Below are 16,136 nucleotides of genomic sequence, written 5' to 3' on the forward strand. Positions count from 1 at the left end.
TCTCAAGTGGTTGTGATTTAAATAAGGCATTCTGAACCATTCTTACCTTTTCATCTTAACATTCAGACAGAACCTCCAAAAACAGTGTTAGCACTATTAGTTCCTTTTGAAATTCTGCCAATGTTCCTTTATCCTGAAATAAAATTGTTTAGGAGTACAACTGTAGAGAAGTGCTTACTCTTTCATACATTCAGGTTAGAACCTTGTTTTGGTCTTGTCAAGCTGATGAGGTCTGGACTGCTTGCCAAACAAATCCTAAGCCATGGAATTCAAAAGATGACAGAAAATAAGTGCAACTTATGAGTCTTCTGCAACTTTAATGAAGAGAGAGTTCTCACAGAGCAGTCTGGGGACTAGTAAGTTAGAGATAATGGTCATAACTGTAAATATATGTGTGTTTTTTTTTCAGTTGGCCTTTGAAACTATGAGTGTAATATCAGTTGTTACTAATTGTATACTGATTGGAATGTCTCCAGAAGTAGATGCCCTTTTCCCAGACTCAAAAATGGACCTTGTTCTGACTGTGGCATTCGTAGAGGTAAGTCTGCCTTCAAACAATGCATGTTGTAGTATATAACACAAACACCAGTGAAATTTATAGCAGGAGGTAGACTTTACCTCACAACTTATATTAGGTGGACGTTAGGATTTCCCTATCAAAGAAGTGTTTCAAAGTCTTTCTTTTTGATTTCTTCCTCCTCTCTGTTTTCATTTACTGTGAATGCTGTTGCCATACTTTCCCAAGCATTCCCAAGATGCCGTGCATTTGTTGCTTCATGTACTTCAAGTATTTAGTAGTTCTATTTCAAGAAGCAAAATAATCACATTTTTATGAACTGTTTATTTCTCTGCTTGGGTTGTGACCCCAGGATATCGTAAAAAGACTTCCTACATAATCTTTATGGATGTATTCTGTAGGGCTTATCTGAAATAGCTATGTGTCATGTCTGTAAATATTTGTGAATGTAACAGCCTTTGGGTTTAATCTTCTCCTGATTCCATGTAGTGAGCACATCAGTGTCATTCCTTTTCAGACATGGAGGGAAGACTGTGGGTATTTTGCAGAACAGATATTGCAGGACTTTGCCCTTATAAATCTTTCCTTCAGGGCTTTCTTGTATTGCATTGCCTTGATTTTCACCATTGTTCTATTTTAGCTTTTAGAAACTGCATTACTTCTGTCATGGCAAAAGGTCTGGATTATGCATGTGTAGTTAGAGAATTGCATCACATTACAGAGGTGCATCAGGAGCATATATTTCTTTTTTGTTCATTTTACAGGTATTAAGTGTTACACAATGAATTATGAGCTTGCTTTGAGTTTTATTTTCCAAGCCTTAAACTTTGCAGAATTAGCTGTGCGCAATGAATCATGTCGACTGGTTTGCTGAAGTTTGTGTCTACAGGCAGCCTGATGCACTTTCTATTATGCATGTGTGGACATTTACATTAACCTGAGTGAGGTCTTTTAATATAAAACTAATTTAGCAAATCAAATGTAATGATTTAGTTCATTACTGGACAATGTATCTAGAGAGGTGATACCATGAAAACCGCATGAGTAAATCCAGTATGGATTTAAGCAGTATGGATTTCTGACAGCTTAGATATAGGGCTATTTTTGCCTTTGCTTGCTGTGTGTTATCCTTTTATGTGTTTAAATGTGAAGCTGGCTATTTGATCTCTCTGTTTCTTGGTAGACCAAAGGAGAATACCAGCATTTTTCTCTAAATTTAAATTCTGTTTTTATGTAACTCTTTAGGGAACAGGAATTGCAGCATTACAATAGGGTAGCTTTTGGAATTCCTTAACATTGTATCTCAAATTATCTATAAATGCTGTGGAAAGGGAAATTCAGAAAACAAAGGGAAGAAAGTTTGGCAGGAAAAGGTAAATTAGTACAAGGGGAAGAGAGGGGAAAAATGTTGTCTTATATAGAGAAGCAACTTTGAAGACCACCAGTCTATAAATAACATAGTACAAAAAGGCTGTTGAAGGCTAATGCTGGATGAGCCAGAGGAAATGAAAGGTAATTATTTGGTTGAAGAAAAGTCTAGTATTCCCTAATTATTCTGCTTAATTAAAAAAACCCTAAACAACCAAACAATAAAACAATAAGCCATAATGCACTAGTTCAGAAAAGGTCTATTTAAAAAAGGTTTTAATCAAAAGTATCCAGTATGGATGATGATTTTAAATATGCTAGTCTGATTTTTTGGTGGTTGTTTCTGTTGTTACCAGCTATTTATTGTCTGAGAAAACAGAGGGCTACAAAACCAACATGTGAGTCTTAGAGTATGTTTTTGGAGTATAACAAGCCATGTGTTTGTTTTTTTTTTTTTTTTTTTGGAATGTTGTTGGTTGGTTATAAACAGTTCCAAAACTACTCAATGTGAAATGTAAGATTTTGGCAGCCTACACTACATTTTAAACAGTATTTGACAACTTCACAGGTGTGGGACTAGGGGTTTTTTTGGTTTGTTTTAGTTTTTTAAAGAGACGGAGAATACCTCAGGTCATGCAATATTGCAAAAGGTTTTGTAACACAAATTTTCAACTTTCTAGAGTCCAAAAGAGTTCTCCTAAGTGAAACATATTTTATACAGAACTTCAATTTAAAAAATATTGAAATGAACACAGTAAACATGAGTTTTATTTCTGTTGAAAATGGTTTTAATTGTGTTGACAGTTAAACATGTGTTTAGTTACAGATTTTTTTTATCAGAGGTTCTGTTGTACATGTTTCAGGTTATAACACTGATTACAAAAGGTTCAGAGAGGAGGATTACTGGATGCTGTGGGGCTATGCACAACAGCAGTACACATTTATTTCACCATGAGGAGATGGGGATGCGTTTGCTTTTGCTTCCTATGTATTTACTTCCATCTTATCTGTTACACTGGGACTTTCTTTTATCTGGTGCATGATGAAACAGGTCAGGGAATTGATGTGGGAGAAGCTGTGTGACCCAGTTCACTAGGGAGCAGGGCAGAAGCAGCAGTGTGTGGGAGACACGCAGTACTGCTGTGGTGGGTTTGTGCTGGATTAAATTTGTAGGACTTCTGCACCACTGAGCCTTTCTGCTTTAAGTATAACTTAATCTACAGAAAGATCTCTGAACTATGAAAGGACCACAAATCTCACATCTTGGCAGTATTCCCATGCACCTTTACTCTACTTATTCATGATTAAACTCTGCATTTCAGTTGTAAAGAAATACTCAGGAACAGAATATATTACATTAAACTTCTAGGACAAACCTGATGCATCTAAAGTACATCAATGTCAAGGCAGAAAAAAAATTCAGACGTGTCAGGGTTCTGACAGAAAAGTGTTTTAGATAACCTAGTAGAGATGCAGAAAAATATGATACAGGTGAGTTATTTTATTTTCTGATCTTTGCTGCAGGTGAAGATGAGCATTTTACTATGTATTTACGCTATTTTGACAGCATCTTGGCAGGCAGTTTGGAAATTTCTTTGAGTTGGCTATGTGCATTTTCATATGTTCTATTGATGGGGTAGCCTACTTAAATCTTAGCTGTCTTTAAGTATTTTAATCAGTTTTTAGTAACTGAGACTCCAGTTGAATATTTATGTATCTGTTTGATGCAAAACTAAACAAAAAAGCACTGTTGCTTCCAAAGCATAGGTATTAGCAATGTCCTGACTTTTTTTCAGTTTGTTTTGGTTTTTTTTTTTTTCAAAAAATGCTAGTGCTTTTTAATAATAATACTATTCAAATGGAAGCAGTTTATAAGGCAACATTTAACACCACCCACTACTGAAGTAACAAAGAACTGTGTGTGATGTTCTTGTAAGCATTCTGTACCCAGCCCCTACCGATTTATGCAAAATATTTTTTCCCCATTAACAGCTCTTAACTCTGATTCTGTCTACATTTTTGATGGGAGTATGTATTCTGTGAGTGAAGTAGGTATTCATTAGAATACCACAGAATAAAATATTACCAATTTCAAAATAATGGCAAGCATTAAAATAATAAAATATAATATTTTAAAAGTATTAAACCAGTGATTTTTTTTAAACAGTTGACCTATTTTCATCAATTCAACATCTGCTTCCATGGCAACATGTGTTGAACCAGGAGCAGAATGATAACACTCCCCTCTTTTACTTATGGTTGGATGCTAACTGAGTGCAACCAGTGCAGTTTTCAAACAAAAAGAAGTAGCTGAATGCCCTTGAAGCAGAAAACAATAAATCCTTATTAACATAATTTTAAAACGGTTGTATCACACTGTGTTTAGTTATTCAGACTTCACCATAAACACATAATTCTGGTGTGAATTCAGGTGCAAAGTAGGACATTCCAAGCATGAGTCTGTGCTTGTTCCAAATCTCTTCTGGCTGCCTACGCTGATTTGAACCACAAAAAAAGGCAATAACTCTGAAGAAACTTGGTGCCTAGTTAGGGAAATAGGTTAAAACAAGTGTAACCTTAGTTCTGCAGTGCTTTTAAAACTTTTTCTTGCAAATATTGTTGATAAAAGAGTTTTGTTCCTGATGGCTGTTTCTTTTTAATGTGGACTCTAATGATTAAGGAATGCTAATTTAATCAGTGTCAGGACTGCTCTAAGAGTTGAGTTCAAGAAATCAGCTCTATGTACAACTCTTAAGCAGTGATTTATGCTTGTAACAGTACATCAGTAGTGGTGTTTTGAAGCAGTAGCTGTGAAGTACAGCTCCTCATGAGTATATCCTAGCCTCCAAAAGCAACTCATGTATCCAGCCCTGAAGTGTAGTAAACTAATAGAAAGCTTTTTTCAGAAATGCACTTAGTCTGGATGTTCTACATCACATGAGGGATTTGGAAATTAGCTTGGAAATACTAAGCAGGAATGAAGGTCCTTCTTGATAATGGCAATATAAAATCTGACATGAAGTGTGATTTTTGGGAAGAATGTAACCAGCTCTGCTATAGATGAAAATGAGGACCTTTGCACAGGGACACAGCTGGTATACTTGTAGTAAACATGGCTTAAGGAGTTGGTCTCTGTTGATTTAATTTCATGGTGTCCTCATAAGGACATAGATCTTCATTAGCATCATAGAAAAACCTGTATTGAAAAGTCAGTTTTGTAAGAAGCATTGAGTGGAATAAACAAAGTAATCCTTTCTTAAACTTTGTTTTTTTCTGAGTGAGAAGGAGCTGATGGTCCAGTCATAAAAGTCTGGAAAGTAGGAATCGTAGAGTGTCAATAAAGCTGATGGAAAATCAAAGTGACTGAGAGTTGCCCGATATACAATTTTTCTTTAGAATTCCATTTTTTAAGGGTAATTTTTTATCAAAGGCCTCTTTGTATAGATTAGAAGCTCTTTGAGCTTCTGCTGAACAATCTTGATGTAATAGTCCCAAGACTCAGTCAGCTCAATAGTAAGCTTGACAGTTGTTTTTGAAATGGTGTGCCAGAGAAATTGGGAAAAACTACCAGACTCAAACAATTTGAATTCTTGCAGATGACAAGGTATGTTTATCATCTAGTTCTAGGCATCATCATACTTTACTAATTTTCAAATTTGTGGAGAATGCAGTGTGCAGTTGAAGATCTTTTGAATCTACTTTCTGAGCAAAAGCAATTTTAGGTGGATTGTTATGTCAAAATTAAAGTATTACCCCTTTTTTCCCTTTAAAATGTCTTAAATGTTTTGCAATAGATTCAGTGCAATCTGTTTTCTCCTGATAAAACTGGGTAATTTTGTATTTTACAAAACAGTTCTAGCAGAATTATTTCCTGGCAATAACGTACACGACTCCATTCTGGCCAGGTGGAAGTGAGGCATGGTCCTGCATGGTATAGCATGCTGCATGTATGGAGCAAATAGCTTTGTTCATGTAGAGCTCATGAGTTTGGGACTTAGAAGATATGCTAAATATGGATTTATATATGGGCCTTTATACTACTTTATTCTACTTTAGTAGAAAAGGAACTGGGAAAAAATGCAGAAGAATAGGCTGCATCAGCATACACATAAATCTAAATAGGGAATGAAACCGAGAGTACAGTGGAACTGATAAAGGGGCCTGATATCTTAGGCCTGATTGAACAGAAACCATGGGAGAGACAGACACAGATAAATGCTCCCTGAGCAAGAAGAGACCGAGAAACATGCTGTCAAACTTTGTGGTAAGATTACCAGGTGACATGATGCCACGAAGAATGTGTAACCAATGGGAAATTGTTACCAAAATAGAACTCTATATTAGTGCCATACAAGTAAAACCTTATATAAAAACCTTGTATACTCAATAAAATCAGTGTCCGATCCAAACTCGGACGTCCCTGGCTCTCCATTGCTGATATAAATCCTTTGATACTGATGAAGTTACAGAAGTGCAAAAGTTGAAGCATATGTAATTAAAGAGCAGTGTAGGTGGAAGGGACCCCTGGACATTATTTGCCCAAACCATCTGCTGAAAGCAGGACCCTGGATTAAGTTCTAAGTGTCCTTATCAAGATAAGATAAGACTTGAAGAATACCAGTGAGGGAAAGTCGACCACTTCTCTGGGCAACCTGGTCCACTGTTCAGTTGTTCTTGTGCTGAATAATAGGATATCTTTTTTATGGGAAGAAAAAAATTGCTCTGGTGCAGCTTGGTATCTTATGTCTTGTTCTTCTGTTGTGCATCTTTGTGAAGGGTGTATCTCTGTCTTCTTGAAAACTACCTGTTAGGCACTGGAAGAATGTGATTAGATCTTACCCAGCTTCCCAAACATTCATCTACGTGTAACAAACTGAGTTTCTTCAACCTGTGTTCATGTGTCAGGATTTTAAACCCTGTGCATGGCTCCTCCAGATTTTCATTCTCTGCTTTCCAAGTTGTCAGTCCCACTGTAAAAAAAAATTTTAAAAAAGTGCTTTTAATTAATGCTTATCCCCTTATGTCTTTCTGCAAATTGCGGTGTGTATTCTTTCTTTGTATTCAGTGTATTGCCTTTTAATCAGGGAAAATAATTTCTGGGAGTGTTAGGCAACTCTTAGCTTTCTTAGCTGCTGAAATATTTTTTGGCAACAGTCTTGAGGTATCTCTCTTTCCATGTGTTAATTCTTTTTTGTGGTAATGTGTTTCTTCCATACTGACTTGCATGCATATATACTATGTTTATAACCTGAGTAGTTTGTCAAATTTCAGCTATAAGGTAGAATACTTAGTGGTAAATATTTGATGTGTGGTTTCAGTTTCTTCCTAATAGTTAAAAAGTATATGAAAAAATATTTGATTATTTACTTATAATGAGCAAATATTTATTAGGAGGTTAAATATAAATCTGTTTTTCAAAAATGTTTTGTGATAAGGTGCAAACCTTACTGACAGCTTTATGGTTCATTTTTGGAAAATACTTGGCAATTTTATTTATCAAGTATTTTATTTTGGTGAAACAGCTATCCTAGCCAAGACCTATCTATGCTTGCATGTGGTGAAAAATGGGAAAACATAGGAAAATGGAAAAATGCACTTTCTGCAAATTGTGTAATTATTTGGTTCATTGTTGTATACATACATAAAATAATTCTGCAGCATTACTGATGCTGAATATTTAAAAAGGTTAATACAGAGCACTAGTGATTTTAATTAGCATATTGTTCTGTTCTAGAATACCTCTGCTTTCAGCTGTGAACATTTACTTAATGCATATATACATAAGAAATCATATCTAAAAGTTCTCCTTTAAAAATCTAATATGTATACTTTTATTTTTAATTAAATACAAAGTAGTAATTTGATTTTTTTTTATTCTCTGCTAGACATGTAAGACACTGAAGTTTGTTTTATTCCTAGAATTGAAATTGTGAGCCATAAAAATAGGTTGATATTTTAACTTCAAGATGAAACCCTGGCAAAAATTTCCAGTAGTTGCTGAATTGAATTGGTGTGCGACTTAATGGAAACTTCTAAAGCTATAAAGTCTGTGTCTAAAGACTTAACAAATTCTACTGCTTCTTTATTTTACTGTTTGGCAACATCTTAAGAGTAAAAATGAGCTCAAATATTAGTGCATTTTATGTTCATATTACTTTGCAGAAGATTCTTGAAATCGTATGTTTAGTTTTAATGTAAAGTGAAGACATATTTTAGATAAGTTATTCTTCTGAGTTACAGGAACAGATTGTTCTCAGGGGTTTTTTTTCTCACCTTTCAGATGTGGGGAAAGGTTCATGGATTTGTCTGTATAAAATTTTACAAATGTTAACTGCTTCAAGAAAACTCCTGGAGCTATATCAATGAGGTTAAAAAGAATGCCAGTTTTGCTGGTTGTACATTACTACAGACTATATTTATTTGCAAAATCAGAGTTTATCACAGGTCTTTCTATTGCCATCTACTGTTTCTTTTGAGATATTAATTGTGATTTAGTGTTGATTTTTTTGGTCACTTTGTATAATAAAGCTTAATGCCAAAAGTGTGTCAGAATGAGAACAAACGCTAAAAAAAATTCAAATATCTAAATAAGTTGTGTTCCATAGCTTTCTGCTAGTATAGAAATGAAAATGCATGTTACCATCTATGCTTGAATAGTCTAATGGATTTTTGAAAGTCTCAGCTTAAAACAGTATTTTCCCATTTTCCTTTTTGTGAGTAATTTTCATTTGTTCTTTATTCAAACCCTTCCATTTTCAGGTTCTCAATTTGCTGTGTTAGAAATTGAAAAATAATCACACAGATGAATGAATTGAGATTGTCTAACTGTGTACAAACACTGAAATGTGTTAAATATATCGGCACATATTGTAATGTGTAGGACAGCAAGAAACTGATGTACTGCATCAGTTTTTTCAACCCTGATAGCTGAAATGCGTTGATGTATTTTACTGCCGTATCTGCCCCAACTGGAGCATTTTGGCAGTGATGTTCATTCCTTGCTGACACGATTCACAATCTGATTTTTATCTTTAAAGAAGACAGTGTGCAAAGGATGGCTGAGCTAGATCAGATCGAGGTCTTTATAGGCCAGGATCCTTTCTGCAGCAGAGGCCAAGAGAAGAGTAAATTGGTATAGGCAACTATGTAGTCACACTCTTTCAATATTAATTCCCAGAATCTGGAGATTTACAGTGTAACCTGTCTAATAACTGAAAATGATCTGGCCAGAGCTGCGTGGGAAAGTGTGCAATGCTTTTATGCTATGGTGTATCTACTTTTTCAAAAGAGTTTGTATTATGCTCTAGAAAAATGCTACTTAAGCAACTAATGTTGATATACTCTTGTAATTACCATATGTATTATCTCTACCCTGGATTTTCATAGGTTTTCTCTGTGCTTTTTTTTCAATTGTCTTTTCTGTCTGAGAAGCATTTTTAATTCTTAAGTTGGATTCTGCCAGTGTGGTTGTGACATTAAAGTGAAGGGTAAGAGCAGAGGAAGCCTTCTCACTGTGAGAAAACCTTGGAGGTGTCTTAGTAGAAACAATGATAGCAAAAAGAGAATACTCTTCTTGCTTTCAGCTGGTTGGTGGTAGAAACAGGGAGCCACAAAGGTATCAGCTTCTAGTTAACTAAAAGATCTGAACTTTCTGGAAGGGTTGTGTTCCTTCAGTAGGAATCAGAAATGGATGTGTCTGAGATGGTGCCATTCCTCTTGAATCACAATTATCTGGTAGATACTGCTGTATTCTTATTAGGAAGGTTGGATGGGGGAGATACTTTAGGAATAGAGCATATTTCTTAACTGTGCTAATAAATGCTTCAGAAGTGTCAGCCTGGAAGAACAGCAGCAGAAGACAGAGTAAGGAAATTTTTTCCTGTTTATTCTGGGATTGTGCAAGGATGCCAGAATGACAAAGCTTTAAAAGGGAGGGTGAGTAGAGAACAGATCTTTGTGGACAATTACAAGACATTTTAAAGAACTCTATAAGAATCACACTTTCAGATCTCTTTAAAACCCACTTAGTTTAATATTTCCTTCAAAGAAGTTTCCTTTAATGTGTAAATATTTCCAGCTCAAGCCTGAATATGCTGAATACACTTCCCTGCTGGCAGTTGGAACTTTAACGTCCAGACAAAAGCCAAGTTAATACCTATTAATATTAATTGTTTACTTTCCACTTGATTGAGATTAGTAATTGTTTAATGACAAGACAGAGTATGAACATTCAAAGCCACCTTGCTTTACAACCATTTCAAGACTGGCTTAGCATTTCATGAAGCTGAATTGTTTTATTTTGTAAATAATGTATTAGTTTATTCTCTTAAATTATTTAAATAATTCTCTGCAAATACGCTACCCGTAGCTGCCAGCACAAGCCTGAATAATGTCTTTTCCAAGGAATCTGTGAATAGGTAGAGCTCTAGGGCTCCATTGTATATCCATTTATCTCTGATGCAATTTGCAGCAGTGTTACTTTGTATTGTTCTTATTAGGAGTGTTCCTTTTTTAGGGACTGTAATATTTTTCCTGTTTCCAAGAAAAGTTTTTTTATTATTTCTTTGTCTAACATGGTATGTTTTGGTTGGTTTGTTTGGTTTTTAAAATGTGTGCAGCATTGGACAATAAATGCACTTTGTCATTTGTATGTTCCAGTGATTAAGAGTGAAAATGAGTGGCTCTGAGCAGGTAGGGTAGAAAATAGGAGGTTTGCAGCTGCAGCTGGAAAAGAGTTGGAGAACAGGAAATCAGTAAAGCTGACTATAAAAAGCAGGAGAAAGCCATTCAAACATGTTGGAGCCTCTGTATTGTAGATTAAACACCTCTTTACAGAAAAAAAAATCTTAATAATGCAGTATTGTTGCTCATGTTTCCTAGTTAGAAAATTGCAGAAGAATTTACCTTTCTTGTACTAGAATCCTTTGCAATAACTTCTAACATTCTGGTTCGGAGTATTAAACCTTATGGATCAACTTCGGTACTCATGTTGTTGACTTTTTTATATACCTGCTCATTGTTGTAAACATAATTAGTAGTCATTTATTGCCAGCTTGCAGCATGAGTTCTATAGTCTTTTATTTAAAAATGAGTGAAATTTTTTGCTGTAGTTGTTACCCTTCCAAACCTTTTTTTAAAAAAGCTCTGAAGCAGAGCTTTGTGAAAGCTCTGTGTTTTGTAAAATCTGTAAAATCTTTTGTAAAATCTGGATTTCGGATTTTTTTTTTTAAATTTGCTTTGTTTTGTTTTTTAAATGCCACCTGGCATACTTAAATAAAAACTTATTTTAGAACTCGAATTCTGCAAGAAAATGCAGTACTGGATTGAAAGTCTGTAGCAGTGAGTTTTTCGTGTTCTTTCTGAAAGCATTTTATTAAATGCAGGCTGAAGATGATCATGAGTCATGCTGGAAAGTAAATGTCAAAAGAACTGGGGCTTAATTACTTGATTTGTGCACTGAATTTTTATCTTACAGTGGAAGGAAGTGTCAATCTAGATTTTCACTCTCCTAATCAGAAGAAATTAGTGGAATGATAGGTAATTTGCAAAAGGATTTTTCATTTATCATGGCCTTGTGCAAGCTGTGAGGTGTGTCCTGCTTTCTTCATGCCTCGAACAGTTCTTTTGAAGTCAAGGGAGATTCCTCATGCTTGCCTATAATCAGCTAAATCTCTACAGTGAAATACATGAAGGATATACAGATAGATGCTGCTGAGAATTCATAAACCATAATATATTTGATCAAGGTTAGTTTTAGTCAGAGGATTTGTCGTATGATGAAAAGTGTGTGTATATATGCCTAGTATAGGGATTATAGATAAACCAATGTCAAATATTAGGCTATCTTTTATTAAACTTGCAATATAGTTTGTGATACTGCAGTTAATCTGCATCATAGTTTATAATACTGCAGTTAATCTGCATCTCAGTGTATTATGGATTTTTTTCAGAAGTTCATAACCACTGAAAAGTCTGAGACAAACTTGGTTTGGAATGCAGTGAAATGGAAATAAGCAGGTTGTTACAGGAAATGTGTAGATTTTTACCTCTACATCTTAGCAAATAATATACTTCTTTTGTTCTTCTAGCTTCTAAAAGGCTTTGTTTAAGAAAAAAGATGATATACCAAGAGTGGTTTGTAACAGAAAAATTATTAATTCATCTTGAATTATAATATGTTGAAAACACTTGGAAGTATCAGTCCACACTAATGTTTGTTCCATTTGGCAGTCCAGCTTCACTTCCTGTGTAATTTTAGGAATTGCAGGACAAAGCAGGAGAATCGTGATGGGCATTAGTGTGACATCTGTCCAGTGGTCTTGATGTCAGTTTTACAAAATAATTCTGTAGAAAGTACATTACATTATTTTAAAAAAACATAAAATATGTATATAGGCATGATTTGAGGATTAACTCCTTACATGTGAATAAGGAGCCCACAAAACAGATTATAGACTCTTCTTTTTGTTTCACTCCCTGTAATTAGAGTGGACTGTAATGACTTCTAAATTTTGACTGCAACCTGTCCTTTAAGAGTCAAGAGCACAGATGGTAGTGAGAATGGGATGGAGCCATATTCCTCCCCAAGCAGACAGCAGATGGAAAAGGGATACAGGTACCACTATGCTAATAGCTTCATGAACTGGTCTTCTATAAACTTGGAAGGTCCTGTCACAGCCAAATAAAACTTACTCTGGCTGTGTCAGTAGGAATGAGTGGATCTGCCTCTTCAGGATTTCTGGTTATTTTGGTGCTTATCCTGGCAGCTACGAGTAACACAAAATATACTGGTAATTTCCTCAGTTGTAGTGAGACTGCAGTTTTTTGCCAACTGCATGGATATTGTATTGGTGTAGCTGGAATTGCAAGTTCTGAATTTGCTGAGTATGGGTAGAGCCTTGTATAATTTTGTTGTTCTGTTTTTATGAGTCTTGCAAATTGATCAGGCTTTCCAAGCAACCTTGGGTGCTGTGATCGTTACACTAGGACCTCAACTAGCCAGAAAAGTTAACAGTAATGCTGAAGAAGAAACATAAGGAGTGCACCTCTTCATATGGATGCTCTGCTACAGTATTTTAAAAATTTTATTCTCGTATAAATCTTGAAAATGAGGTGTTCCAAATGCACTGAGTTTTAAGCCTGTTTTTCATGTCTCCTCCCCTCCCTTCCTAGCTGTTCCTGAAGGTGGGGTGAATAACAGTGCTGGCAACTTGCTCTTCCTTCCCACCCTCTATGTAGGTTAAGCTTTGAGATCAATAGTATCTGTAGTTATGTAGTTTAAATACAAAATAATTTCTGCAGCAAGGGATCAACAGGTGGATGTTGTAAAATGTGTTCTGAAGCTGAAGTGTAGGAGTATATACAGCTGTATGATACATTTTTCAAATTTTAGCTAGGGAAGCTAAATGTAAGAATTGTCTTTCTACCAGAAACTGAGCAAAAAGGAGGAGGGAATCAAGTTTCCTTTGCAATGTCACCTTGCATTAATAATGACCTCTGTATATTCCTTTGCTCAGCTTCCCTCTAAAGACATCTGAGCTGCAGAGATCTAGTAAGTGATAGGATACAGTCTTAGAAGCCATAGAAAGAGAGAGATGCTTATTTTTATCCCACAGACTAATTGTGGCTAATATGTAAAAAAAAAAATAAGAAAGGGCTGTATTATGGATTTTTTTTAAAGTTTGGGGGAAGACTTAAAAACTTTGTTTCCTCTGTTTCAAACAAAAGATTCCTATCTTTTCTCTTATTGCATTGCCTCAAGACATTGCCCTTGTACAATTATACTGATGGATTCTGCTGGTACAAAAGTGTCCTTATGAATGTGTATACATTGTGTAACACACAATAGTAGTAGCTTCAATATTTTGTCAAAAAGTCAAGACTTAGAGATACATTCATGTTAGATTCCTTAGACCTACTGCCATCTGTAACTATAAACTGCCCTTTTGCCATCGGTGCATTTCTAATGTGCTTTATATTACAGAATTTAGCTATATTTGGAAAACCAGTATGAAAACCATTCAGGGCCCAAGAGAGCTACCTAGCATTTTGGTGTGTAACTCAGCAAAAGCTTCACTTTTGGCAGGACAGGGCTCAGGTGTGCATCATTCTCCCTCTGCTCCTGTTTACCCCATTTTTCATCAGGAGAAGTCAAGGGTGGCTGTTTGAAGGTAGAGGAGCTGTAGTACCATGTAACAGCTCTGCCAGTCTGGCTGATTGGGGAATGAAGATTCAAAGTGTTCTTATGGCCCTGCCTTAAGTTCAGTTTATCTAACTTCTCTTCAGCTGCTCTGAACCAAGATCATGCAATCTTGACCGGACCCTCAATGCGTGATATTGTGGACATGAGGGCACTGAGCCTTGCAGAGTAACCTATTTATGAGCTTTCTCTTCTTGTGATTCATGAACTTTTAACTAAAGTCTCCCAATTACAAGTTAGGCTGGTCAATACTTTTAGCGTAGAAAATTATTTAGTCACTGTTCCTTTAATGATCACTTTCCAACTGCTGTTTTCTGAATCATATGAACATATATCTTTAAACTTTTGCTCACAGGTCCGTTATTTCAAAATAGTTCATTTTGTTCTCACCAGGGTTGTCTCTACTTTTAAAATGATGATACCTGAAACAAGCTACAGGTGCACATATTTCTGTATATAAAAAAGTTTCAGGTACATCCTATGTTGTATGTGATGCACTTTTTAGCATGTTTTAGCATGTTTTGTCTTTTTGCAGTGGCTTTGTACTGAATATTTCTTCTTTTCTGGATTAGTACTACACATCTTCTAATGTGTAGCTATGTGGTCTTGTTCACTGGTAGTATTTCTTCAGTTTTTCTGTTCAGTGGGACTGTCTTTTCAGTTTTTCAGGATTGCTGAATTGTAATCATGCTCATCAGAGCACTTGGATTTCTCTTTGCTTGATATCATATATGCAGTTCTTAAGCAAATTTTCCTCTTCAGTTGCTAAATTTGTCAGTGAAACTCTTGAACTGGAATCTCATCCATGGCAGGTCTTTGTAGGCCCCTGCATAGGCATTCCAGCCTGATAGTTGCCAACAGTTACTATTGGAGGGCTTTTTCTTCCAGTCATCTGGGTGCTTTCCATTCAGTTTTTTGATTTAGAGTGTTTGGAAAGTGATGGAACTACTATCAAACTTGTCAGAGTAGTTACATTTACTTTTATTGTTGCTTCTGAGCCTGCATTTCAAGTTTATAAGTTTTTGCACTATAGTTTCATTTGTAAATGTTTTTGCAAGGAATTTCAGAAATATATAGTAATACTGAGTTGCTAGCTGTCAAACTGCAACAGAACATGTGATTCATCCTCTGCCACCGTTCTCTGAATTATCACCATTTACTGTTATATCAGGGCATGATTGGCAGAAATCATACAAGAAAGGCTTAAATGGGGCCCACAAAATTAATTTGTTGTTGTTTTAATAGAGTGTTGTTGGCACTTCAACTTTCAAAGAAGTATTCCATTTGAATTCTACCTGGTAGGCTGCAGGCTTGTCAAGTGAGAGAAGATAGATGTCTGTTCTGTGAACTGATGGTGCACCATGATTCCCTGAGCTCGCCTCTGCTCAGAACAGAAAGGGAGTCTGAGGTGTTCTTAAGCAGGCAGTGTTTTGTGGAAGGTGATTAGTGACCTCTCCCAGCAGAGTCTCCTTCATTATCCCTGCAGTGAGGTTGCAAACACACCATGATACTGTCACTGAGCTCTTGAGTCATTAAAAACATAGGAAAGCTCTGATTTGGCCAAACGGATAATTCTGGTTCATTAGTACAGCTGAATATGTGGAAATATATATGTGCCAATGCAGAATCGTCCCTTTGAACCCCTTTTCATGTAATAAAAATTTGTTGCATTGCTGTGTTAGAGAAGTGTGTGGATGGGAGGGCTTTGCTCATGCTTGCTAATATAAAATATAACTGTTTTATTTTTAAACTAGATAGCATGTTAGTCTTCTATTATGAAATGTTAGCATGATATTTAGGAATTTTTGACAGAGTTAAGTCTGGCAGTGTGTGAAGCTAAGTTGCTTCGGATAAAGTATCTGATGCATTGGCAATACTTGGCCAGTTATAATGCAAATCACTGCCACAAACATAGGTCAGTGTTGGTGGCAATTTCTGTCAGGTCACTGACTAGTATTTAGAACTAGAGAATAAATATTCTTAGGGAAGGGAAAGGAAATGCAGTATCTTAAAATGAAAAGAATACAAGCGTTCACTCATGATTTTGGTAAT

General features: G+C 35.7%; 1 protein-coding gene across 1 annotated transcript in view; it reads left to right on the forward strand.

Moving 5' to 3' along the window:
* ANO10 (anoctamin 10) overlaps nucleotides 1–16,136 on the forward strand; it is a 73,416-nt gene that overhangs the window by 17,432 nt on the left and 39,848 nt on the right. The window contains 1 exon segment of the mRNA XM_062496609.1: nucleotides 410–538. Coding sequence (XP_062352593.1) covers nucleotides 410–538 — 129 coding nt within the window.

The sequence above is a fragment of the Cinclus cinclus genome, chromosome 1 (genome assembly GCF_963662255.1).
Source record: "Cinclus cinclus chromosome 1, bCinCin1.1, whole genome shotgun sequence".
NCBI classification, from domain to species: Eukaryota; Metazoa; Chordata; class Aves; order Passeriformes; family Cinclidae; genus Cinclus; species Cinclus cinclus.